General features: G+C 36.3%; 1 protein-coding gene across 1 annotated transcript in view; it reads left to right on the top strand.

Annotated features, from left to right (window-relative positions):
* Nucleotides 1–6,686: 6,686 nt before the first annotated feature.
* LOC106882029 (leukotriene A-4 hydrolase) overlaps nt 6,687–27,500 on the top strand; it is an 86,594-nt gene continuing 65,780 nt past the window's right edge. The window contains exons 1-2 of the mRNA XM_089349904.1: nt 6,687–7,263; nt 20,164–20,303. Of these exons, the coding sequence (XP_089206030.1) occupies nt 7,099–7,263; nt 20,164–20,303 (305 nt within the window). The 5' untranslated portion in view covers nt 6,687–7,098. The remainder of the gene's footprint in view (nt 7,264–20,163; nt 20,304–27,500) is intronic.

A 27,500-nucleotide genomic window follows, 5' to 3' on the forward strand; every position in this document is an offset into this window, starting at 1 on the left:
AAAAAAAAAAAATTGAAGGTAATTTTTCGTTAGGTGTACGATTTAGAAAGTCTCACAGGCCACAGTTTGCCCATGCTTGGAAGTGGTCATTTAATCTACAGAAAATAGCAGCCAGAACCTTTCTCAAACCACACCTGTAAAAATTTGGAAAAGGGTAGATTAAAGAAAGAAGACGTAGTTAAACTATGTCTAAATAGAACACGTGGAACACTCTTGTTCAAAGGTCTACTTGAATAGTGCTAACTTAGAACACAATAACAAAATCAAGTTTTTCTGAATTGGGGAAAAGATTTTTTCCCCGCGTCATGAGTTTCCTAGCAGGGGTTATCTCCCTTACATTTGACAGACGTCTTTATAAACAATCAATTGCATTTGTTAATACAGTCATGGGCAACCTTTTTGGAGAAGCGGACCGCATGAGATATGCCTCATCAGCGGTCAGGCCGCACCACTAAAAGAACCTGAAAGTAATTTTTCTTTAGGCGTGCCATGCATAAAGACCCTCGGACCACAATTTTCTCATTACTGGAAGCAGCCTTATGGTTGTATGGTGTGACGTGAGGTAGAAGTTTCACTCTCTACCAGGAATTATAAAGTTTATTAAATATTTAAGACAGCGAGCTGGCAGAATCATTAGCACGCTGGACAAAATGCTTAGTGGCATTTCTTCCGTCTCTACATTCTGAGTTCTAATTCCACCGAAGTCGACTTTGTCTTTTATCCCTTCGGAGTCGATAAAATTAGTATCAGTTGATCACTAGAGTTGATGTTAATCGACTCGTTCTTCTCACCCAAAATTGTAGGCCTTGTACTGATACTATAAGGGAAAAAACAGCATTAGTGTTACAACTTCCCATCTCACATTAACAGGAATAATCAGACGTGGTTTTCTTTTCCATTAAATTTCCGGTTTCAATTCTGGTTTAAATTTATTTGGGTACTCTTTTGGTGTGTGATCTCCAAGGGAGGTTACTTTTTAGTTTACTTTTCAATTTCTAAAACCTGTAAGATGTTGGCTAAAGGTTTTTACAATGTGATCAGCGACGAGACGAAGGCAGTTGCATTTCTATAAGAAACCAGAAGGCAGTTGCATCTTTACAAGGAACTATCACTAAATTCACATCATTTCTTAAGAAAAAGAAACGTGTCACTTTGCCGTGTGATCTACAATTTAAAGGGTTTACTTTTTAGTTTACTTTGTGTTAGTGCTACTTTCCGTGTGATCTACGTGAGCAAATCTACTTTGGTGGGTGATCTACGCGCTTATTTTAATTATTATATGGTTTTCTTATTATTAAAATAGTAAGAATTTTAAAAAAATACAATTACAATGCTAACTACGTATAAAATAATTTAAAAAGTAATCTAAAGTAATCTCCCTTGTAGATCACACGCCAAAAGAGCGTCGTTATTTGAGTTTAAAGAAATCCATGAATATCATCACATTTCAATTGTCCATATATCTAAAGCATCTTAAGAATTCTAGCCACTATAAGCAAATTTTTAATAAAAAAAAATTGCTGGGCCATTTTGTTACCTTTACATCTGGACTTTAAATATATTTGTCTTTCATAGAACGATATGTTAGGAACCGGAATAACGAAAACAGTTTATGCTAACAAATAAGGGCTGAGAAAAAAACTGGACGGAAAAGTAGAGCCTATAAAAGCCCCTGCATCAGTGGTTCTGAACTGTAGGCCTTTGGAAAAAGATTGTGATCCACAAAACAATCCTGTTGCTTATATCTATCACAGTGGTGGCGGCGGCTTTGGTGACAGAGATGACCATCAGGGGTTCTCAACCATTTTTTATCAAGGGTTCTCAACTATTTTATTCAGGTGAACCCCCATAGTCATTCGATGTTTAGAAACTAGTTTTATAGATACATCTTTCAAAATTCCTCTTTTGTTTTCCACACATTATTAACTTGTGTAGATTGAATTATGTAAAATGCTAGAGAAAGAAACCTAGCTGTTTCTTGCAATACATACCAATACATACGTCTAAAACAAACATTTTTCCAGGGCCCTTAAAATACTATTGTGGATCCCACAATCTACCAATTTGTTGCCTGGACCCCCAAAATCTTATATGGACCCCGATTGATGGCGATGACGACGATGATGAAGTACTGGGATCATTTTAATATTCCTATAAAGCATCCTAAAAGCGGTAAGCCGGTAGAATTGTTAGCATGTTGAGCGAAATGCTTAGCAACATTCTTTCGGCTCTTTACGCCTTTACGCTCTGATTTCGAATCACGCCGCGATCAATTTTACCTTCCATCCCTTCGGGATCGATAAAATAAAGAACCAGTTAAAAACTAGGGTCGATGTTAAAAAATAAAATGAATAAATAAAGCATCATAGATGTGAATGAAATTAAAATAAAAGAAGAATCAGGTTTATTCTACTTGGACATGACGTTACAACATGGCATCTCTCTTCTCCTTCCCTATCTTCCGGTCGATACTTAATAAACCTGAAGAAAGTCATTGATTTAAAATAACAAGGAATGATGTGTGGAAATTCCTGGTTGAAGACTCCACTTTAAATTACTTCATTTACACGAGGTAGTCCCATTGTGGTTGCTTGACGTACTAGAAATAGCAATCAAATCTTCGTCAAATATCTCATTCGCTTTTTTTTTTTTTTTTTTAAAGGCAGGATAAGGGGATACCCTGGATAATGCAGTCCTAGATACATTGTCTTAAAATCAAAATGCGATGGACAAGTTTGGAAGGAGTTTGGTTTTAGTTCTATTCTGTCAGAGATGACTTGGGGCAATATAATAGCTTACCTTACACGAACGGCCTGAGTTTTAACCCAGTCACTTGGGCTGCTAGAAACAACAGTCACTTCCTTCAAATCACTCTCATCTGCATACACTACCACCATCTTCAAAATGGGAACAGATTTTGTGTCATTATAGTCCTGAGTATATGCAAGTCGTGATGGTTACGGTTGGACTCATAAGGGCTGACCTTGGATTAAAGAGTAACTTCCAATGATTCAGAGTTAGTCAACAATAGAAATATCAATAATCAAAATAAGTATATTGATTTCTATTGATCGAAGATGTGGCCGAGTTCTGTAGGTAAAAATTTGTAAAGTCAAATCGACCTTTTTTCTGTGGGAAGGCACCAATATGAACTTTCCCCACCCCACCAACAGAATGACAGGTGAAGAAGACCTCAGCAAGATTTGAACTCAGAATAAAAGGAAAAGATCCATAATACATTGCTATTAGTATTTTCCATCGAAATCACCTAAAGGGTTCAATTCTCTTAAACGACATTGGTCAGGACGAGCGAATGAATGTGGTCCGGGAGTATTACGAAGATCGTTTATGGCCGGATAACGAAATATGTCTTTCAGCTAGAAATAATAGCATGGACAGAGAAGGAAAAGAAGTTTGAAAAACTTGTTTCATTTTTCAGTTTTTTTTCTTCTTTTTTTCGGTTTCTTTGCTCAAGCTGTAGATGATGAGTTGAGGGTAATTTGACTGCCTTTTCTAGCACGTCGAATGAACCTGCTTGATACTATACTGAGTTTTAGTCTTAGCCTAGATAGAATAGTATCTATTCTATCAATGGTAAGATTAAAACGCGGACAATGGAAGAGATAATATTGTGTCTAAACTAAACACAGGGTCAGCAACTTTAAGAGAAGTGGTTAGCTTATCTGTACTTTATTTTATCGGCACTATGGATGATAGGCAAAGTTTACCTCAGCGTCTTCTTAGAAAAGTGAAGATATTAAAAAAAAAATGTTAAGATCTCAAAAAGATAATTTTAAATGCTATAAAGAACAGGTTTTATTTTTTAATTTAACTTTATTTTGATTAATTGTATGTCGGTTATCTTGACCTTTTCTGGAAAGCCTTCTTCGTCTTCTGTCACAACTTCCTTCACGTCCACTTTTTATTACAGTAACTGTAAAAAACCTCAGACATTCTTTTTTATTGATCCAGGGAGAGAACTTCAATGCAGTTGTCTGACCTGCTAGAAACAGCAACCAAATTTTCTTCAGATCTCACTCCACCGACTAAAAAAAAAAAAAAAAAAAAAAAAAAAGTGACGGGAAGATCTAGGTTGCAATGGCAGTCTCACTTTCGTGAAAATGAAACAATTTCATTGTCTTCGATCAAGGTCAACTGTATTTTGTTTCGTTTTTCACGAATGGCCTTTACTTTTTCTTCTCCTTTGCATTTTTTTCTCTTGCCTGCAAAATATAAACAACCACAAATTCTGATCCATGGAGGAAATTAACAAGACAAGCAATAACAAGCATTAACACGACAAGCAATAACAAGCATTAACACGACAAGCAATAATATGATTAAAGAAATTGAAATAATACATTACTTTATTTTACGACGGAGTTTCATAATATATAGAGAAAGTGAAAGTAAAGCAGACAATCTGTTTGAAAGAAGTGAAAGAAAGTATATAAATGAATAAAATAAAAATTAAGTTAATGCGAAATCAAACATTGCTAGAATTAGATAACGTTGTCCCAGAAACTCTGGGTCTGAAAACAACAAAAAGGTGGGACGGTCACATCTGGAACGCAATTTATATGTCTTTTTAATTATTCCTTCAGCTCGCACCTATAATAAAACAAAAAGACATGTTGGATAATGTAATGCTAGAAACATTAAGTCTATCTGACCACCCGCAATATAGCTCCCAAGAAACACCTCCTCACCAAAAGGCAATCAAGTGTTTTCTTCTATAACTCCGGACTGACCAAAGCCTTGTGAGTGGATTTGGTATACATTTGCACACACACACACACACACACACACACACACACACACACACACACACACACACACAGAGGCATACATACATACATACATACATACATACATGCGTGTATATACATACTGGGCTCGATTTCTTGAACTAAAAAGCCGTACTCCAGCATGGCCGAAGTCAAATGACTGAAACAAGCAAAAGAATAAAAGAATATATATATATATATTTTATTTTCTCCCAATTTTTTTTCTCTGTGTTTTTCTCCTTGTCTCCGTATTCTTTCTGTTGAAGAGCGTAGCTCGAAACGTCAAAGACTTTCCGTATTCCCGAGCGTCATACTAATATATACTTTTGTTATTTACACCACCTGTCCTCGTCTGTTGTTATTATTTGTATATTCTCCCATATATATATATATATATATATATATATATATATATATATATATATATATATATATATAAAAGTCAAGGTAGAAAATGCTGAAATAATTTTATAAAAAACATTTCAGTATCGGTTTCGGCCATTGAGACTTTTTCACCTGTAAGTATGGAAAACAATTAAATTTTGGAAAAATTAAATGAAAAGTATTTTTTTAAATATTTGCATAGTATTCAAATACAAGGCACATTTTTCTTGTTTCTACCTGTCTCTATCTATCTATCTATCTATCTATCTATCTATCTATTTATCTATATCTATATATATCCCTCTCTCTCTCTCTCTATATATATATATATATATACATACACATATATAACATATATATACATACGTGTGTATCAACATCGATTTACAGCTGGTGTTGGTTTGCTTACGTCCCCGTATCTTAGCGATTCGACAGAAAGAAACCGACATAGTAAGTACTAGGCTTTAAAAGAATACTGGGATCGGTTTGCTTGGCTAAACCTTTCAAGGTAGTGCCCCAGCATGGCCGCAGTCCGATGACAAAAACAAATAAAAGGAAACAACGGTATCGCCACCATTGGAATGCACTGTACCAGGTCGGTACGATCAGAGTAGACCTGAGCTAAGAACACAAAAAAGCGAAGGCCATTCTACACAAACGTGCCCCACGAGACTTTGTTTCCTCATTACTCTTAGAAAAATAGGAATCTTTTAATAAATCTTTTTATAAATACCTTTCAGATGGTATAAATTACGATTATATTGTAATTTAATGTGGAAAAGAAAAAAAGGGGAGTTCGTATACATACATTTTGACACACATTATATAATTTTTTTCAAAGTTTTACGTTACATATATGCGACATTTATCACTATGTATGAGTGCGGGCCCACCAATCTTTTTAAACTTTAGATTCCGATAAAATCGTGATCTACACCATCTGAAAGCTATTCGTAAAAAATTTTATTAGAAAAATATTCATTTTTCGAAAGTTATGAGGAAACAAAGTCGAGTCCTGTGAATTATCTGAAACTCTTCTCCTCCACCCCCGACAAAACAAATTCCGATATAATCGGAATCTACACCATCTGAAAGGAATTTGGAGAAAATTCCATTAAAAAATACAACTTTTGAAAGTTATGAGGACACAAAATTAGTGGGGGCACACTTGTGTAGGTATGCCCAACGGGGGCCCTCTACGTGGTTGTTTGACTTGTTAAAAGTAACAGCTAAATCTCCCTCCTGTTATACCGTGCATTCGATAATCTCGTCACTGAATATTCTTTTAAAAAAAACAAAAAAAAAACAATAGATGAGATGGTCACGTTTGGAACGAGGCCTGACAGTTTGATCAGTGTTGAACGGCGTGTTAAACACCAACAGCAGCAGCAGCAGTAGCAGACGCAACAACTCAATAATTGTGGAACATGACGAAGTTTTACGAAACCGGGGAGCGACACCGGAATACTCCCCCCTCTCCGCCTCTTGAGAGTGAGGCTTTGTTCCGCCGAACACGTAAAGCACGTGATCGACAGACGGAGTGAGAGTGTATATAGAAAGGGGTGGAGGTGGAGTGAGTAAGCAAGAAAAAGTGAGGGAAGAGAAGGGGAGGAAAGGGCATGTGGAAACTTCAGATTTCGCCCCGCCACCGTAGAAAGAGGAACCCGAAGTCTTAGAGCTGCTCTAACCAGCACCGAAGCCTCTCATATATCCATCCCATAACAGAGAAAAAAAAAAAGAAAAACGAAACAAGTCTTTCAGACACTGACGATTACTTGTTTCATGCCAATATTTGCAGCTTAGGATATACAATTTCATTCACCTATTCACCCTTCTCTCTCTGATATATATTAAATATATATCTATATACAGCGTTATATATACATAGATATATATCCCCAAAAGAAGTTAACATAAGGTAACGACCATGAGCGATCTCGATAGCCCTACCGATCCACATTCTTTCAGTCGTCCTGACCAATGCCGTTTAATATTTTTGGACCTTGTTTGGGATATCGATTTTTCCAAAAAAGTTATCAATGGCACCGCTTACATTGATTTAGAAAAAAACTCGGCTTCCATTACGACAGCGGTGAGTATTTACAAGTATTCTAAGCAAAACACTTGTTATATTAGACCAGCAGCCCTACCCAAAACTTTAAACTTTTCGTCTGCCTGCCTGTCTTCTTCTTCTTCATCTTCGTCATCATCTTCTTCTTCTTCGTCTTCATCATCATCTTCTTCTTCTTTCTTCACGTCAAGCCAACGTCGCCCTTCTGGCAAATATTGAAACGATTAACATTGCAAAACAAAGTAAAGAAATCATAAGTTTGTTGTAGAGTTACCACGAAAGACTGATACTTAATAAAAACATGAATGCATATGTATGTCTGTCTATATATGTATGTATATATATATTTATCTGTGTGTGTGTAGGTATGTATATAATTCTACAGTGGAAGCCACTTATGATCACTTTGAGGGCAAGGTTTCTTTTTTATAGATAACCGGTTGATATGATTAAGAGGAGGATAGGTGTTCGGACTAGCTATTTTTAAATTTTTATAACAATCACTTGATTACCTTATCCGTGATTGTAATAAGCAGTTCTCATTGTATTTACAAACTAAAACCAAAGTGAACAACATATAACGGCTTTTATTAACTATGACCAAACGTGTGTATGTATGTACATACATACACACACACACACATATATATATATATATATAAAATATATAGTTTTAGGGAAAATAACCAAGTTTCAAGAACTCATCGATGAAAATCCACTATCACATGTAGAAAAATTAATAATTAAAAGCACAATATTTTATCTATAAAGCTCAATTTAATTTTAATTTTTTATAAATTGATTTTAATTGAGTTTTTACCTGTAATTTTGGATTTTGTCCCTAATATTATTATATATATATATATATATATATATATATATATATACACACATACAAGAAAAAATAAGTGCGCATTACAAAGTATAGGGAAGACAAGCATAAAAATATTTCGAAACATGTTTTCTTTTATGTATGATAAAAAAAAATGTCTTGAGAAATTTAATTTGTTGCATAATCTTTTACCTTTTCTTTTAAATTATATTAATCATTACAGATGTTATCTCAATCGAATTAACCCTTATTGGGCTTTACTCTTCGATTCATTGATGCGCGATCTCTCTCTGGCACCGGCTACTACACGCCGGTTGGGAACTCCCGGGTTAGTTTATACATACAAACACACACATCATGCGCACGCGCGCACACACAAACGTACTCTTGTATATATATATATATATATATATATATATATATATATATATATATATATATATATATATATATATATATATTAACAAGAACACTGTCGACTGTGATTTCGAAGTTTCAGCCTGCTTAGGCCTTCATTGGAGGCCGAAACTTCGAAGTCACTGTCAACATAATTCTTGTTAAAGGATAATAAAATAATAAATATTTAACCTACATGAAGTATTGGGTAATCCTTCAGTTTAATGCAAAATTGTGTTTATCATGAAATCGACATAAGAACACACGCATATCTATCTATCTATCTATCTATCTATCTATCTATCTATCTATATGTACTTGTGTATATAAGATTGACCAGTGACCGGTCTGTCAAAATGCTAGAAGAAGCTCACTTAAAAAATTCTCAAATATCTATCTATATGTATGTATGTCTATCTGTCTTTCTGCCTGTCTGTTTCTCTATCTATCTATCTATCTATCTATCTATATGTCTGTATGTATGTATGTATGTATATTAATGATTGGTGGTGAAGAAGTAATTCGGGAGTTGTATGAATACCCCAAATCCATTTTACAAGTTGTGTTGTTAAAGGTTGGCCACCTTTAAAGACTTTCTTGGTATAACTTAGGATATTTCTTATTAACGGCCGTGACTTGGCAAAATCGATAGAGACCTTGACTGACTAAAATGCCTCTGTGATTGTTTTAATCCTGTTCTACTTTTCTGGGGTTTTAATATTCCTGAGATCAAGTCAAATATGGGTCTTTTCAATCACCGGTATCAGTAAGTACCTGTTGTTAGTGTTACTGAGCCACAGGTTTACTTCTGCTCGAACCGAAGAGACGTGATCAAATGCGTTCCAGCCGTTAGGAAACCGTCCCTTTTTTTCTTCTTTTTCCCCATCAGATATAGCATATCTAACGCTTCATTGATAGATGTGCCCTTCCTGTTTGTAAGGTGTCAAAGTTTGTTTTGATCGAGGTTTGGTTGCTATTTCTTAGATTTCCGGTAACTAAGTATCACGTCCCTCGTATGACCCTGTTCGTAGAGGGACCGGCTTCTCACTGAGAAATCTTATTGTTTTAGGCTTAACAAACAATATTCTTGCTGGAAATTCGAAATTCCAACCATACCTTTTAGACTAGGATGTGTGTGTATAGTTTGATAGATACAATGTATATATATATATATATATATACACACACACACACACACAATATTATTGTAATATATTCTTTGATTTGGGTTCTTGTGTTCCTCTTTTACATTATTCATGTAGCTCTGCTTTGAAACCCATTGAGTCCTTGAGTAAATCTTTTTTTTTTTTCACTGAAATGAATTCTTGTTTTATTTGAAATATATTTATCCCAGTGTTTGTAAGTGATTAAACGTGTAACCTCATAACCTCATCTATCTTTAATATTTGATTTATTAATTAGATTAAAAAAAAAAAAATTCTATTTAAATTAAAATACCATTTCTCTTCTTAACGATTATTTTTTTAGATGTTTCTAATTCTTATGAAAGCCTTTCCAGTCACTCTTGTAATATGTTTTGAAATTCTGTTTCTTGTTCTTCGATTTGTTATAGATTAAAAATTAAAAAACGATCAAGTCTTCTAAAACAACACAACTAAACGCCTCTGTCTTGTCAGTTCTTGTTATTTCCAAGTCAATTCGGTTTCTGCATTCTTCCTTTTCTAGATTTTCTTCTGTCTCTCTGTCTCTGTCATTCAGTATTGTTATTTAAACCTCAGGTCAACAAAACTGCTTTTCAAAGAACTGCGATCAAAAGCATTCCAGCCAGAACCATCCCGTCTGTCAAAGTGATATCTTAAAATAAAATTAAAAAATTTAATACACCAGTCATTGCCCACCCCTTTGCCACAACTGTAGGATGTGATCTGAAGAAAATTTGGCTGTTATTTCTAGCATGCTCAGTGACCATTTAGCGGTTCCCCCTTTGCAGTATCTCATTCAGTATTATTTGTTAATAGCTGTAATAGCAGCAGCAGAAGAACAAGGAGAAGACGTGGTAGTAGTGGCTGTATTTCTTTCTTTTTCTTCACCCTCTTTTATCCTTACAAAGAATTCCTTTAGATGGCTGGCAATTTTGATTTCCATCACGGAGCAATAGACTTCACATGTAAGCAATCATCGCTAGAAATATAACTGTCCCCTTCTGCTATATTCATTTCATTTTACTGAATGCCAAAGCGGGTGTGGTAGGAGAAACCCTTTTAAACAAGCAATTCATTTATTATTGGGGGTTTCATATTTTTTTTAAGGTTCTATTTATAACATTCTTCTGCATCAAAATTTATTTTGACACTTTTTTTTATTTGCTTTTATTAGTTTTAAGTTTTGTTGCTTTCAACACCCCTCCGTTCTCTTTATTAATTCCATCGTCACTTTTCCGCAAAAAAATCATATTAAAGAAAAAATTACTAAAGAAAAGAGAAGAAAAGAAAAGAAAAAAAGCAGGCATGAACATATTAAGCAAATTAAAAATTCTGGTGTAATTCAATTACTTTAAGCATTGTTAGGAAAGGCACAAAGGCCCAAAATTTATGTATCAAACACTTATTAAGCCAATGAGAGAACCTCTATGTGGTCGCTCGATCTGTTAGAAACACTAACTAAATCTCTTTTCAAATAACTCTACTGACTTGGAAAAAAGTAAATAAATAAAACGCGTTGGATAACAAGCTCTTGGGGGTCAGTTCCTAGCATATGAGAAAAGATGGGATGGTCTCGATTAGAATGCTTTTGATTAAAATTCTGCTCGGTCAGTATAGACACGGGACTTGGAAATAATATGTCCTTTGTAAGAATTAAACAATAAACCCCTCTTTTGTTATCGTAGACACACTAAAAGTGTCTTGGATGCTGTCCTGTTGAAAACCCCGAATTTTCTGAGTTCATCTTGAATCCATAGCAATGTAAATAAATCCTATCAGGCTTTATTTACATTACCATTTTAAGAACTAGCAAGAAAGCGTCAACGGTCTACGACGGTCACGATACCTGCTAGAAAAAGCAGCTAAATTTCTCTCAACTCGCTCTCCTTACTGGCTTAGAATATCGAAAGATATACTGTTTTGTGCTATCCTAAATATAATGTGTCTGAAAAAAGAAAAAAAAAGGAAAAAAAAAAACAAATGACTGGACGGTGATAATCGGGACGTTTTTGATCTGCTATTTCCATTTTCCACTTTATCTCTGCTGTTAACTTCTTCATACACACACATACACACAGATTTTGGTGAATCAAGGAAATGTTTTACTCTCAAGTCAGCCTTGATTGAGCAGAACTGGATCAAAAGCATTCCAACCATGACCATCTCGTCTCCTTTCTACACATGCGTCTGGGACCACGTTAATCCAATGCGTCCTTTTCTAATTTAAGGAGAGCTGGGTCTAATTTGTGAGAGATTTTCGTTTTTTTAACAATTTGAGTGCCCACATAGATGAGCTGTTATCAACCTGGGCCCACAGATAGCTAGGGATCCATAAAGTTAGTACTGGGCATCTGTAAGCTGTATTCGAAATTTTAAAAAGCTAAATTGAAGTGGGGAAAACGGTTGCTGTTTGATAATCAAAATAGTTTATTGAGTATTATCCTTTTAGGCTGGGAGACTATGGAGAAATTCATTTAACCCTTTAGCATTCAAATTATTCTGTTAAATGTAATCATTATTTGCTTGCATTGTTTTCAATTAATTTTACATCATCTTGTAGCCTTCACATTTTAAATGGTGTGACTGCTTATCTTTAGAATGATATTGTATTGTAGGTAGGTGTGAGAAGCTGGATCTAGCTAGTTTGAACATAAAGCAGGTAGAATATTTTGGCTTGATATGGCTGGTTTAAATGCTAAAGGGTTAAATGAAAGGGTCTGTTGGTACTAAAGTGTTTGACAACTACTGATAAAGGCACACTTTCACTGACTGCAGTCAAGTACTGAGGATGATTACTTAGCTATACACATCTACTAAAATGCTGTGATCCAATGCTTATGGTAGATACTTTTATTATTATTATTATTATTATTATCTCCTCTTTTCTCCGTTTTCTTCCTCTGTTTAGACGAACGTTTCTACCTTTTCAGACAAAACCTTTTGTAACCTTCGTCCTGTCTTTGTCCTTACATGTTTTTAATTGATATTAGCCCTTGTGGCCAATAAAACGAATTAATTATTATTATTATTATTATTATTATTATTGAGTGAGAGAGCAGTGCATGCCATCAAAGTAACACTGGAGTAAAATATACGAAGCCCATTATACCCATCATGACTACCCTTCTGATAAGGGTACACCAGGCCCATGCATCACAACCGTATGTGCGCGACATGGTGATCTCATATCAAGATAAACAGCGCATGACTTGCCAAGTGGGGCCCAGTTAGAATTTTCTTCAGATCGAGTAGCCCATCCTGCTCAAAAGGTCCCTGAATAAAGTTTGTTTAAGGATGTTGAGCAAAACACCCATGTTTCCAAAGGTGAATTATTCAAACCCCAAAGAATTCCTCTCAACACATGGCTATGGTACTCCCCCACTACTCCTGCTCATGATCAGAGATGCACATATCATCAGCCACCAAGGGACATGCTCAACTGGTTAAGGTCAAACAACTGACAAGCAAATCTGTGGTATTAAGCAGAATATTTGCTGTAGCCCATCTTTTTATACCAAGACAAAACAACGTACATGATAACACTTTCAATCAATTAAGATCAGAAACCATGAGAGCCACTGCCCTGGTACTGCATCCGGGCATTCTTCTTCTTCTTCTTCTTTTTCTTCTTCTTCTTCTTCTTCTTCTTCTTCTTCTTCTTCTTCTTCTTCTTCTTCTTCTTCTTCTTCTTCTTCTTCTTCTTCTTCTTCTTCTTCTTCTTCTTCTTCTTCTTCTTCTTCTTCTTCTTCTTCTTCTTCTTCTTCTTCTTCTTCTTCTTGTAGTAGTAGTAAAAGTAGCAAATCGGCAAAATCATGAGCATGCCGGACAAAATGCTTTGTCGTGTTTCTTCCAGTTTCACGTTCTGAGTTCAAATCCCACCTAGGTTGGCTTTGCTTTTCATCTTGTCAGGGTCCATAAAATAAGTACCAGTTGAGCACTGGAGTTGATGTAATCGACTTACCCACTTCCTCGAGGTTGCTGGCCTTATGCCAAACTCTGAAGTCATTATTAATGTTCTCATAACAGCAGTAAGCAGGCAGAATGGTTAAACACACTGGACAAAATGCATTGCAGTATTTCTTCTGAGTTCAGATTCTGCCATGGTCTCAACTTTGCCTTTCATATTTCTGGGTTCAATAAAATAAGAACCAATTGAATATTGGGGTTGATATAATTGACTTCCACCCTCCCAAATCCTGGGCCTTGTGCCAGTGGTAGAAAGAATTATTAATGTTATGATAGGTGGTGAGTTGGCAGAATAATTGGTGCATCAGAAAAAAATGCCTTATGGTATTTCTTTTGCTGCTTTAAATACTGAATTCAAATCTTGTTGAGGCTAGTTTTGCCTTCCATCCCTCTGGGGTTTATAAAACAAAGTACCAATCTAATACTGTGGAGGTGCATGACTTAATGGTTAGGGTGTTGGGCTTGAGATCATAAAATTGTGGTTTCGATTCCTGGACTGGGTGATGCATTGTGTTCTTGAGCAAAACACTTCATTTCATGTTGCTCTGGCCCACTCAGATGGTGTACTTTGTTTCCAGCCTACCATTGAAACTTCTCCAGGCAAGATCATTTGGCTATGGAAAAAGCCCCCTCAAGAATTTCCTTGACACACATGCAAGCATGGAAAAGTAGACATTAAGCCAGTGATAATAATGTTGATGAAAAATCAATTTTTGTTTTGCAAAAATAGACATTCCTCTCTGTGGAAACAGTTCCTTTAAGAACATTTAGTTGTTTAATTGGAAAAAAAACAAAACAGAATCTCTTATTTTACCTTTGAAAAAAGAAATGTGCCCTCTATGCAAAATTCCAGCACAGAAGAAGTGGAGCTTTCATCTGAGACGATACATACATACATACACAGAAACATACTTAGATACACACACATGTATATACATATATGCATGCATACATAAACATTCTCTCACACTATCTTATATAAGATAACATTTTTTAGTTACAATATATTTATAGATATAAAATGTATATGTATATATATCACAAACATGTATGTGTGTGTGTGTGTGCATGTATATATATTTATGTGTATGTTTGTCAGTATATGTGTAATACATATGTGTAGATTTATACATGTGTATATATATATATATATATATATATATATATATATATATATATATATATATATATATATATAAATGTGTGTGCATGTGTGTATGGAACCATATCCATATGTTTAATAAACATATGGCTTTCAGTAACCTGGAATTCAGTTCGATCCCCTTTCCAAATTTTTCAAGGTCCCTGTAGTTTAATCATGGCTACTATTTTCACAGTGAAACCAGTGTATGTTCATTAAACATATGGATATGACTCTATATACATATTTGCTCATGACCCATGTTGTTCTGGTGCTCTATGTACAAGGGTACAAGAGTGGTGCTGTTAGCAAGGGGCAAGTTAGTAACCAGGTATTTAACATGCATGTAGATGTCCAGCAGTGTGTGATTCTCGGCCCCCTTCTGTTTATTTGTAGTTCTAGAGAATGTAACAGATGAGATGACGTCTGGCTGTCCATGAAAACTGATGTATGTCAATAACCTAGTTCAGAGAATTAGAGGAAAACTCCCAGCGTGAATGCAATCTTTTTTGTAGAAGTCCAAGATCTTTGGCAATTAGCAATAAAGCCAGGCAGTTGTTGTGTTGATGATGGCTATCGAGCAGTGTGGTTAAGAAGTTGCTTACCAACCATGTGGTTGTGAGTTCAGCCCTACTGGGCAATATCTTTTACAACAGTACCAGGCCGAATAAAGCCTTCTGAGTGGATTTGATTAATGGAAACTGAAAGAAACCTATTGTATGTATGTATGTATGCATGTATGCATATGTGTTTGTGTGCCTCCTCATCTTGACATAACTGTAAATGTCGTACAAGTGGTATTATTTGTTTACAATCTTCCATGGAAACATGTCCAGCCATGGGGAAATTTACCTTACTTCGAAACAAGCAAGGGTTGGTGACAGTAAGGGCATGAAACCATTGACCAATAGAAACATCAAGAGGTGTCAACGAGAGGTAAAACAATGATGATGATCCAAGCTAGCTTGTTTTAGATGAGTAAATATATATATATATATATATATATATATATATATATATATATATATATATATATATATATATATATATATATATATATATATATATGAGAGAGAGAGAGAGAGAGAGAGAGAGAAAGAAAGAAAGAGAGAGTGTTTTACAGCTGGATGCCTTTCTTGGATTTATTTGTCATTGGAAGTACAATGCTCAAGGATTATTTATTGACACAGTGTGCCAACAAAACGGTACCATTTTTTGCCAACTCTCATCTGAGGACATACGTAAACATTTACTCAGACAAGTACACACACATAATGGGTTTCCATACAGTTTCCATCTACCAGTTGAGTTGAGGCTATAGAAGAAGATATTCAAACTATTATGCAGTGAGATAGAACTTGAGACCAGCTAGTGACAAAACAAACTCCATGTCCAGACAACCATGCTTGTGCCTAAGCGTCAGTAGGAATTTTGCTTGCGTGGATTTGAAGCTTGCTTCCTGACCATGTTTCAGGTTTAGTCCCACTGCATGTCACCTTGACCTTGGGTAAGTTTCTTCTACTATAGCCCTTGTGAGTAGATTTAGTTGACAGAAACTGAAGCCTGTTGTGTGTTTACACATGGACGCACGCAAGTAGTTGGGGGTTAAATCACAGCTGTTTCCTCTTGAAGCAATATCTGCTTATTCCGTTATTACCATCGATATGTATCTATAGTTCGTGTTGTATGTTAATCAAAATATATATTAAAATTGAGAATTATTGTATAACAAAACAAGAAAATGGAAACAAATAATATCCACAAAATTTCCATTTTCCTGTTTTGCTATACACACACACACACACAGAGTTATGTGTGTGTGTGCATATGTATGTTGTAAATGTGTCGAGTTCATTTCCATTTGTTTGTGGAAGACATGTCTGGCCATAGGGAAATATTACTTACCTTGAAACAGGTGAAGGTTGGCAACAGGGAGGTCATCCGGTTGTAGAAAATCTGCCTCAACAAATTTCATCTGATCTATTCAATCAGTGCAGATTAAAAGGATAATAATAATGACTCATCATATTCTTTGGGTGCTCAAGAGATGCGATGACATCACATGCAGGCTGGCAAACAACTTTGTATGTAGCAGATGCATGGGACGAGTTAGCAATAAACACAAACATGAAATGAATTCTTTCAAATTATTGAAAGGCTGCATTGAAGCAGTTGGCAGTTTCTGTTACCTAGGTGACCTAATCAGCGGTGGAGATGGGTATTCAGACAGCGAAATAGCCAGAGAAAGAACAAAAGTGGTAAAAATTCAGAGAGCTATTACCTCTGCTAACAACAAAGAGATTCTTTATCTGAGTGACATGCAGATTATATGATGCATATGTGCATAGTGCAACAATGCACATGGTATTGAATGCAGATAATGTGAAAAGAAATGAAGCCAGCCATCTATCTTCTCCACCCACTATTCCTAGGAGAGTTGTTGGGGTAGAGTCCTCCTACCAAAAGCAACTATCATTACACCTTTCTGCTGGATTCCCAAGAATAACCAACTGAGGCTATGAATATTATCCAGCCATCTCGTTCTCGGTCTACCCCTAGGTCTCTTGTTAGCTGGCTTAGCTTGAAGAACCTGTCTTATGATTCTTCTCAGTACCAGAGCTTTGGAAGTAAAATCTGGAATAAACATTCTAAATTGGATGTGTAATGTGTGTGTGAATGATGGAGACAAATGAACCGAGAGAAAAACTGGTTACAAGTACAGTCAGTTGTGGCATGCAGAAGAGAAGACTGCGGTAGTCTGGAAATAGGAATCACATTTAGGATGATTGTTTGGTAATGAAGTGTTGAGCAATCCAAGCTGAAGGAACTCTGGGAAGAGGGAGGCATGGGTTGTGGGGTGAAGGTTGATCTCAGGGTGTTGAACTTCATAAAGGTCATGACAAATGACTGCCTCGAGTGGCAAGACCTGTCCAACCCACACAGGCATGGAAAAAACAGGATATCATAAAAGATAATGCTGATCTGTGTCTATGTGTGTGTATGTACATGTCTATGTGTGTATGTATATGTGTATTTGCTGCTGTATTAGGTTTTTTGTCCATAGTATTGAGTCCAGTACTTATTCCAGGACTATTTTATTGATTTCTGTTTAGAACTGCTACGGTTATAGCTTTTTTGTTTAGACACAGTTCGATACCTGTTTACACAAATAAAACACAAAAAACATGGATACACCCAGATACACACACACACACACACACATGATATGCTTGTGTGTGTGTGAATGAGAGCAGGAAGAGGTTTGGTTTGCCTAAACACAACAGGGGGAGCGGTCAGAGATGATTGCAAGTGTTTACTTTGTCATCCCCTCCCCTTCTTACTTAACATTTAGTAATGAATTTATAATCCACATGTATGTGTATACATTTATCCATACAGTTATACATAAATGTATGTGTGTATGTGTATGTATATGTGTGTGTGTATGTGTATGTATATATGTGTGTGTATATATATATATATATATATATATATATATAAAATTTATTAATAAGGGTAGAAATTGGTATTAATCAATTAAAACCAGTGGTCTAGCATATTAAAAAAATCCGAAGTTTAACCCTTTAGTGTTTAAACCGGCTATATCCGGCCCAGATATTCTACTCATTTTATGCTCAAACTGGCCAGAATCAGTATCTCACACCTACCCTACAATGCCATTCTAAAAATAAACATTTACATCTTTCAACTCTTGAAGCTACAAGATAATACCGGATTAATTTTTTTAAATGTAAATGAATAAGGATTACTTTTGACATATTAATTTGAACGCTAAAGGGTTAAAATTATATTACATACAAAAATAAGAGGAATGACCAGCAAAAGTGGACTCCTATATGCTAGAAATAGATGCCGAATCATCTAACCACGAAAAAATGTTCTCAGTAAAAAATTAGCGACACAACAGACTATAAAAGGGCAAGACAAATGAAAAAATACTAAAAAAAAAAACAAAAAAAAAACGATTAACCTATGTACCATGGTTTCACCTGTTAAAATTTACATAAGTAAATATCTGCAGGATCATCAGCGTAGTCTGTCAATTTAAAAATATAATTTCCAGAACTAGACATAAGACGTCCACCTGAAAGGGAGCACGTGTAGAGTTCTACAAATTACATTCATATATATATATGATATGTTGACATGTGTAAAGACATTCGAGTGAGATCGTTGCCAGTACCTCTGAACTGGCTCCTGTGCAGGTGGCACATAAAATACACCATTTTGAGCGTGGCCGTTGCCAGTACTGCCTGACTGGCCTTTGTGCCGGTGGTACGTAAAAGCACCCACTACACTCTTGGAGTGGTTGGCATTAGGAAGGGCATGTAGAAACTCTGCCAAATCAGATTGGGGCCTGGTGTAGCCATCTGGTTCGCCAGTCCTCAGTTAAATTGTCCAACCCATGCTAGCATGGAAGGCGGACGTTAAATGATGATGATGATGATGATGATGATGTATAAAACAGTGTGTGTATGTATGTTTATATGAGAATATTTGATAGATAAGTACTTCAGAATACATAGATAAATATTCTTAAATGCGAGGTATTCCTCACACACAGAATGCTCAGTTGAAAATACAGAAATATTTTGAGTTATGATGACCACGTCTATGTGAAAGAAGACAACATGGACGAATCTCAAATATATTACACAAAGCGGACATGAAATTATGAAAGCAGAAATGTTTTTTTCTACTTTAATCTGGGACATAAGAGTATTTACTTTATGTCTAGGTCACCATGGATTGACATAAATGCAGTTGAAGGGAATGTAACAAATGCATTATGTATGTGCAGCTAAAATTTTGTGTTATTAAGGTTATTTATAGCTTCTAATGTACTCAAGTGGGGTAAAATATAAATTCTAAAAATTTCAGATGATATCAGGTGCAATATATTGGAGACTTTTTCCACTAAAAGTGCTCCTTAACCGTAAATTCATTGAAGCTATGACTGTTATATACATGTGAAGGAAATAAAGTAATATATGGAGATATGTATGTACTGTATCTTAATCCGGGTCATAAAGTTGTTTCATTATGTTAGGGCACAAAATATGTGTTAGGCAGATTCATGTAGTATGAATCACATATATATTTGGCTATTCCCATATATATGCACAATCACACACATATAGACGTGCATTCATTTGCAAAACATTCATCATCCCTGAGCTGTAATAGAAGACACTTGCCCCTAGGTGTCACTGTAAGGCACCCTACTTCTATAATGAATTGATCAAGTTCTGGGGTTGATGTGATAGACTATTCTTGTCTCTTCTTCCCTGTGGATAACCTCAGCCAAAAGAAGCTGTAACCTTTGTATATAAAGCAGCTTCAAGTTGAAATGTTACATGATAAGTATTTTTGGTATATATTTTTTTAATTTTCTGTTTCAGATATTTGACATAAATAAACTGAGTATCCGACGTGTATTCTGCAAGGAATCTGGGAACAACCTTGAGTATGAGGTTGGTAACCCAGATGAAATTTTTGGTTCAAAACTGGAAGTAAAATTGCCAAACGGAAGCAAACTCAAGTAAGATAACTCGTTCTACTGATTTCTTGCATTTTGCAATTCTTCCAGATATCTTATTTCAGGAACATTGAATTGGAATGTTAAAATTCTTGATGACATGCGTTCACCCCATGTCATACAAATATTGCGGGAGTCATTAGAGCATTTAGCAAAATGCCTGGCAATGTTTTTACCAACTCTTTATGTTCTGAGTTTCAATTTTGCCGAGGTTGATTTTGGTTTTTAATCTTTCAGAGTTGATAAAAAAAAAGTGAACTATTGGTGTCAATGTAATCAACAATCCCCTTCTTCTCTAAAATTGCTGACCTTGTGCCAACATTTGAGACCATTATTATTATTATTATTATTATTATTATTATTAAGTGAGATAGCAGTGCATGCCATCAAAGTGACACTGGGGTAAAATATACAAAGCCCAGTATACCCATCATGACTACCCGTCTGATAAGGGTACACCAGGCACATGCATCACAGCCATATGTGCGCAACATGGTGATCTCATATCAAGATTAACAGCACATGACCTCGCAGGAGGGGCCCAGTTAGAATTTTCTTCAGGTCAAGTAGCCTATCCCGCTCAAAAGGTCCCTGAATAAGGTTTGTTTAAGGATGTTGAGCAAAACACCCATGTTTCCAGAGGTGAATTATTCAAACCCCAAAGAACTCCTCTCAACACATGGCTATGATGCTCCCCCACTACTTCTGCTCATGATCAGAGATGCACATATCATCAGCCACCAAGGGACATGCTCAACTGGTTATGGTCAAACAACTGACAAGCAAATCTGTGGTATTAAGCAGAATATTTGCTGTAGCCCATCTTTTTATACCAAGACAAAACAACGTACATGATAACACTTTCAATCAATTAAGATCAGAAACCATGAGAGCCACTGCCTGGTAATGCATCCAGGCATTTATTATTATTATTATTATTATTATTATTATTATATTTCACAATATGGATATGAAGTAATGGTTTTTGTTGTTCTTTCCATGTTAACTGTTAAGCTTTGAGAAAAGGCTTAAACAGAAAGTTCTTTTCTAAGAATATGAGTTTTTCCAAGAAGGGAAGATTTTCAGAGCACTCACACGTCTGTCATGAGATCCATCTGTTCCAGGTGGTATGACAGTTGTTGGGAGATTGAACCTAAGGTTCCAATGATAACTGGTACAACTTTCACTCTTATTGCTTCATATCTCTACATACTTGATACATCAGTTTTAAATTGCATGGGAAAAATAAACATTAAGACCATGACGATGATGATGATGAGCAAGATGTTTCCTACTTCCTTGTCTGCAGTGTTTTTATCTAAAGAATTACAATGTCTATTAAGAAGCGTTCTCTGTCTATATATGTGAGCATATTCCACTTAACTTCTATGAGATGAGGGAAAGTGCTTATGTCAGTCGTGTTCAATCAATAAATTATAATGTCATTCTTTCTCTCTATCTATATGTGCATATTTTTGTGCATGTGTGTGTGTGTGTGTTTGCCTCCAGTGCCAAAATGCACTGTTGCCAAAACAGGTCAAATGTCCAGTCATCTATGCCAAATCTCATTCTGGTGAACTATGTTCAATATTCTAAAAGACCGCAATGTAAATGACTCAGTTACTTGTAGTTATTCAGTTACATTTATCTGTTCCATGTGAAAGATGAAGCTGGCATAATGAGTTTAACTTCTGCTAGCATGGAAAGCGGACGTTAAACGATGAGTGTAGAGTTCATCATCATCATCATCAATTAACATCTGCTTTCCATGCTAGCATCGGTTGGACAATTTGACTGAGGACTGGCAAGCCAGATGGCTGCACCAGGTTCCAATCTGATCTAGCAGAGTTTCTACAGCTGGATGCCCTTCCTAACGCCAACCACTCCGAGAGTGTAGTGGGTGCTTTTACATGCCACTGGCACGAGGGCCAGTCAGGTGGCACTGGCAACGACTTCACTCGAATGTTTTTATTTAATAAAATCAGTATATTGAGTCTTTCAACAGCCTGGGATCTGTAAGTTGGTGGAGTCCTCAGTAGTGTAACAGCTAGGGACCACTGTATTATTTAGTATCAGGTGTCACTTATCTGAGAGAATGTGTAGTGTTGAATTGTTTTTATATTTTTGGGTGGTGAATGTGAAGAGCATGTGTTGTGCGATTTATGTCTATAATATTGGGTGGAGATTATGTAGAATAGGTGATTTGTGGGTTGTGCTATTAAATTCAAAGTGTTTTATGGATATGATTTGCCAAGCTATGCTATTTTGGGATTGTGTGTACCACACCTAGTGTCCCATTTATTGTTAGTACTGCTTTTACTTTGATATTACACATCCTTCTTATTATTATTCAGTTAAAATTTCTGTCTCAAACTACAAGTCCATTAGGCTGGAGCTTATCCCGGTCTCTGTGAGAGTACCAGATTATCCTCTGAATAAGAACATTAATCTGTTGCAAGGTTAACCCCTAATCTGTCACTATTTCTCATTTTTAGCTTAGCCTGCTAAGAGCAAAGAGAAATAAATACTTTACTACTGGTTTGAGAAATTGAACCCACAACCTGATGATCATGAACCCACCATCCAAACCACTGTACCACAAACGCCTTCGTCGTCGTCGTCGTCGTTTAACGTCCGCTTTCCATGCTAGCATGGGTTGGACGATTTGACTGAGGACTGGTGAAACCAGATGGCTACACCAGGCTCCAATCTGATTTGGCAGAGTTTCTACAGCTGGATGCCCTTCCTAACGCCAACCACTCAGAGAGTGTAGTGGGTGCTTTTACGTGTCACCTGCATGAAGGCCAGTCAGGCGGTACTGGCAACGGCCACGCTCAAAGTGGTGCATTTCATGTGCCACCCGCACAAAAAAAAAAAAAAAAAAAAAAAAAAAGCATGAGCCAGTCCAGGGGAACCAGCAACGATCTTGCTCGAAACTTCACTTATTATTATTGCTATTGAGAGACAAGTATGGTTTGGGTGTTTGAGCCTACTCTGAACATGTAGGTCTTGAATAGAACGTTTGGCAGAGAGTTCTTGCTTTTGGTAGAAACAGCATCAGGGATTTAGGAGTTCCCTGATTCCTTTCAGGCAGTTGTTTTCCCATGTGATACATATAAAATATATATTTCATGTAACTTATTTGTTGCTTCTATGTATTATCCTCTTTATAACACTAATTGTAAGCACATCACTCTTTTGCAGTTTGTTCTTGTAATGTTCCCCTTCTGTCAGCTTTGTAACTTAATAAAGGAAAAAGTTTTCTTATTTTTAACTGAATTGTTTAGGTTTGAGGCCATAAATAAATGCCTTGCTATACTTTCCTGTCTATTTATATTCAACTTCATATTTCACAATTTGTTAAATGCGTTCAAGGGCTGCATTGTTCTCCAGTGTCTGCTTTGGCATGGTTTTTCCAGAGCTGGATGCCTTTCCTATTGCCAACCACTTTACATCATGTACTGGATACTTTTTTTTCGTGCCACCAGCATTCCTGAAGTTGCCATGCTGCTTGTAAGACTGTGAACCCTGAGGGGTCAGCTTTACATTAGGAGATTGAGTGGGGGTAAAAGTATGAAAGGAGATGCCAGAACAGAATCGAACAGACTTCTTGCTGTAAAGAAACAACATGACTACTCACATTTTAAAAGAGAAGGTGGGAGTGATTAGGTGCCGTTGGAAAGAGATAAAAACTGTGGTAGATAAAAAACAATCAATAAATATATTTCTTTATTGTCCCCACAAGGGGCTAAACATAGAGGGGACAAACAAGGACAGACAAAGGGATTAAGTCGATTTCATCGACCCCAGTGCGTAGCCGGTACTTAATTTATTGACCCTGAAAGGATGAAAAGCAAAGTCGACCTCGGTGGAATTTGAACTCAGAACGTAGTGGCAGACGAAATACCGCTAAGCATTTCGCTCAGCATGCTAACGTTTCTTATTTCTTTATTGCCCACAAGGGGCTAAACATAGAGGGGACAAACAAGGGCAGACAAAGGGATTAAGTTGATTACATGGACCCCAGTGCATAACTGGTACTTAATTTATCGACCCCGAAAGGGATGAAAGGCAAAATCGACCTCGGCGGAATTTGAACTCAGAACGTAAAGGCAGATGAAAAGTAAAAACAATATTCTTTTCTTTTCTAGGCACAAGGCCCGAAATTTTTGGGAAGGGGAGCAACCAATTAGATAGGCCCTAGTACGAAACTGGTACTTAATTCATCGACTCCGAAAGGATGAAAGGCAAAGTCGACCTTGGCGGAATTTGAACTCAGAACGTAACGGCAGACGAAATACCGCTAAGCATTTCACCCAGCGTGCTAACGATTCTGCCAGCTCGCTGCCTTAACAATCAATAAACATGTTAATGAATAACAGCACAATGTGTTTGAGGTTAGGAGTTGAGTTCAAGCTTTGCTGTAGCTATTCTGTCATCTCCCTTGCTCAGTCATCCTCCCAGATGCCTTGAAAATTAAAATTAAATGAATGAATAAAAATCAAGGACTCCTTCATTCCTCTTAACAGTAGTATGCTTAGTCGCAGGAAAGACTCCTTTTCACCTTCTTATCCGTGTTAAGCATGAAGCAGAAAAGGGATATAAAGAATAAACGGATGAGTAAATAATGATTGGGTAACAGATCAAATGTACTTTCTTCATGGTCCTTTGAGTTCTGACTATGCTTGAAAGGGTTTTCTGTTGCCGAGTTGAACATAAGCTTCGGATTATCTTGAAGTAATCAAGCAAGGCAACTAGAACAAGCTTTCAGAAAGTTGGCCACGCAGCTTAGAGTACATTTCAATTTAATGATTGGGATTCAGCAATTCCATCAAGCAGGACTGAAAGGAATGGAATTACGTGTGAGCGCATGCATGTATATGTACCTCTGTGTTTGCTTGTGTGTGTGTGTGTCTAAAAGGAAAAGTGTTGAACTAATTTCTTTACCACATGGTCTCACAGTTAAAAATCTCTGAGTGTGTGTTAATGTGTGCCTGTGCTAATGTGTGTGTTAACATGTGTATGTGTTAATGTATGTGTGTGTTATCGTGTGGGCTGAGTGTGGTTGGGTGCATGTGTGCAATCAAGTATGATGGCAAATATTTTTGTACCATCTTGAGTGATTAAAAAAAAAATATTTGCACATCTTTAATTCTACAGGTATGACATATTTTTTTTTTTAGGATACTTACAACTACTATTGCTACTACTACTAATCATTCCCAATACCACCACCATTATCATTACCACTATCATCAACATCATAACCAACATTGCTCTCGTCACCATCTGATCCTCAACCCCATCACCCTCCACCCACACAGTCAGCATATCTTCTCATGTGGTCTAGTGATAAAAATTCATGTCTTTTATTAGGCAGCTTTGGTTCAATTCCCAGCATAGAAGCACTTGATGTTTACAAGGCAACAAGGGGAGTGCCTTCCTGGTTGTTTGACCTGCAAGAAATAATAGCAAAACCTACCTCATATCACATCATACCATCTTCTTTAAGGATGGAACTCGTTAAATAATATCTCGCCCCCACCCAACCACTCAGTAAATGGAATGGTCATGGCAGGACTATCTTTGCTCAGTGATTAGTCTGCTCTTTCAAGATTGTACCCGTTGCTAGACAACAACGGCAACAACAACAGCCAGAAGCACCATCGTCTCCTGCATCAACACCAACTTCTACATGGTCGTTTGGCCTGCAAGAAATAGCAGCCGAATTCCCTCATTTTGCCTTGCTCATGTAGAAAGGAAGGACACATTGGGCAGTGTGTTGTATTAGATATGCAAAAATACAGAAAGGTTACAGTGGTTAGAAGACCTTCAATCAAAAGTCAGGTTCTTCAGGGTTGACCTGGGGTTAAACAAAACAACAGCTACAATACCACCAATATCATCCTCATCATCATATCAGCATTGCTACCACCATCATCATCATCATCATCATCACCGCCAATACCAAATTGTCATCATCACCTTCCCTCTTACGTATCAGTATCATCAGTGAGCCAACACAAGAGCCCTCACACGGTCTTTTGACCTGCTAAAAATAACAGTCAAATATCCTTTGGTTCACACCGAATTAAATCAAACCCGACAATTGATGATATCTAGACTACATTTGATAATGTAATATTAGAAACACAATCCTAGGGGAAGCAAAAAAAGGAAGCCTGCCAAACTGGTAGGTCATGGATGGAGTGAATATCTTGAGCTTGAGCTAAGTAACAACAGTCATCATTATCATAGTGACATTAAAATCATTAGAACAATTGATTAAATGTTTTCTTCTTTTTCTAAAATGGTAAAATCCTCAGGTTTGAAATGGCTGTCGGGTAAGAAATTTCCTTCCTAACCTCATGGTTTCTGGTTCAGTCTCATTGTGTGGCACCTTAGGCAATTGTCTTCTACTATAGTCCCAACCCATGGAAAATGGACATTAAATAATGATGGTGATGACGATGATGATGATGATATAGCTCTTGGCTGACCAAAGGCTTGTTAGTGAATTTGGTGGTCAGAAATTGCAAGAAGCCCATTATAGTGTGTGTGTGTGTGTGTTACTGTCTCCTCGCTTTGACTTTACATGATGGTCGTAAATGAGTGTCACTGTTATATACGTGGTGTCTTTTGTTTCCAATCTTCTGTGAAAACATGTCTGTTCATGGGAAAATAGGCGAAGGATGGCAACTAGGAATGTATCTGGGAGATAACCCGCCTCAACTAATTACATCTGTGAGCATAGAAGGATAGATGTTATGATGATGATGATGGTCATTATCATCATCATCATCATCATCATCATCGTCATTGTCATCATCATCAAACTAGCTGCTTTGTTGTTTGCCCCGGAGTTGTTTCTGACCTCTGATCAAAGATTTTCCAGCCATGACTGTCTGATTTTTTTAGCTTTGTGCAAAGAATCCAGGGCCACATTGTCCATTATGTCTTTTTAGAAGACATTGAAATTTGATTTGAAGGAATTTTAGCTATTGTTTCTAGTGGATCAAAATCTCCTTCATCTCCTTATGCCTTTGATAGCAGTAGTTATAAATACAAACATTTAAAGCTCAGTTTGAAAGAAGAATAAAAATGAAAAAAAAAATTGTTATAAAGTTAATAATAATAATTAAAAAAAAAATAATAATAATTAGTTTGAAATGGGTGAGGGCAGATTAAAAATGAAATAAA

The sequence above is a fragment of the Octopus bimaculoides genome, chromosome 3 (genome assembly GCF_046866305.1).
Source record: "Octopus bimaculoides isolate indiv1 chromosome 3, ASM4686630v1, whole genome shotgun sequence".
Taxonomy (NCBI): domain Eukaryota; kingdom Metazoa; phylum Mollusca; class Cephalopoda; order Octopoda; family Octopodidae; genus Octopus; species Octopus bimaculoides.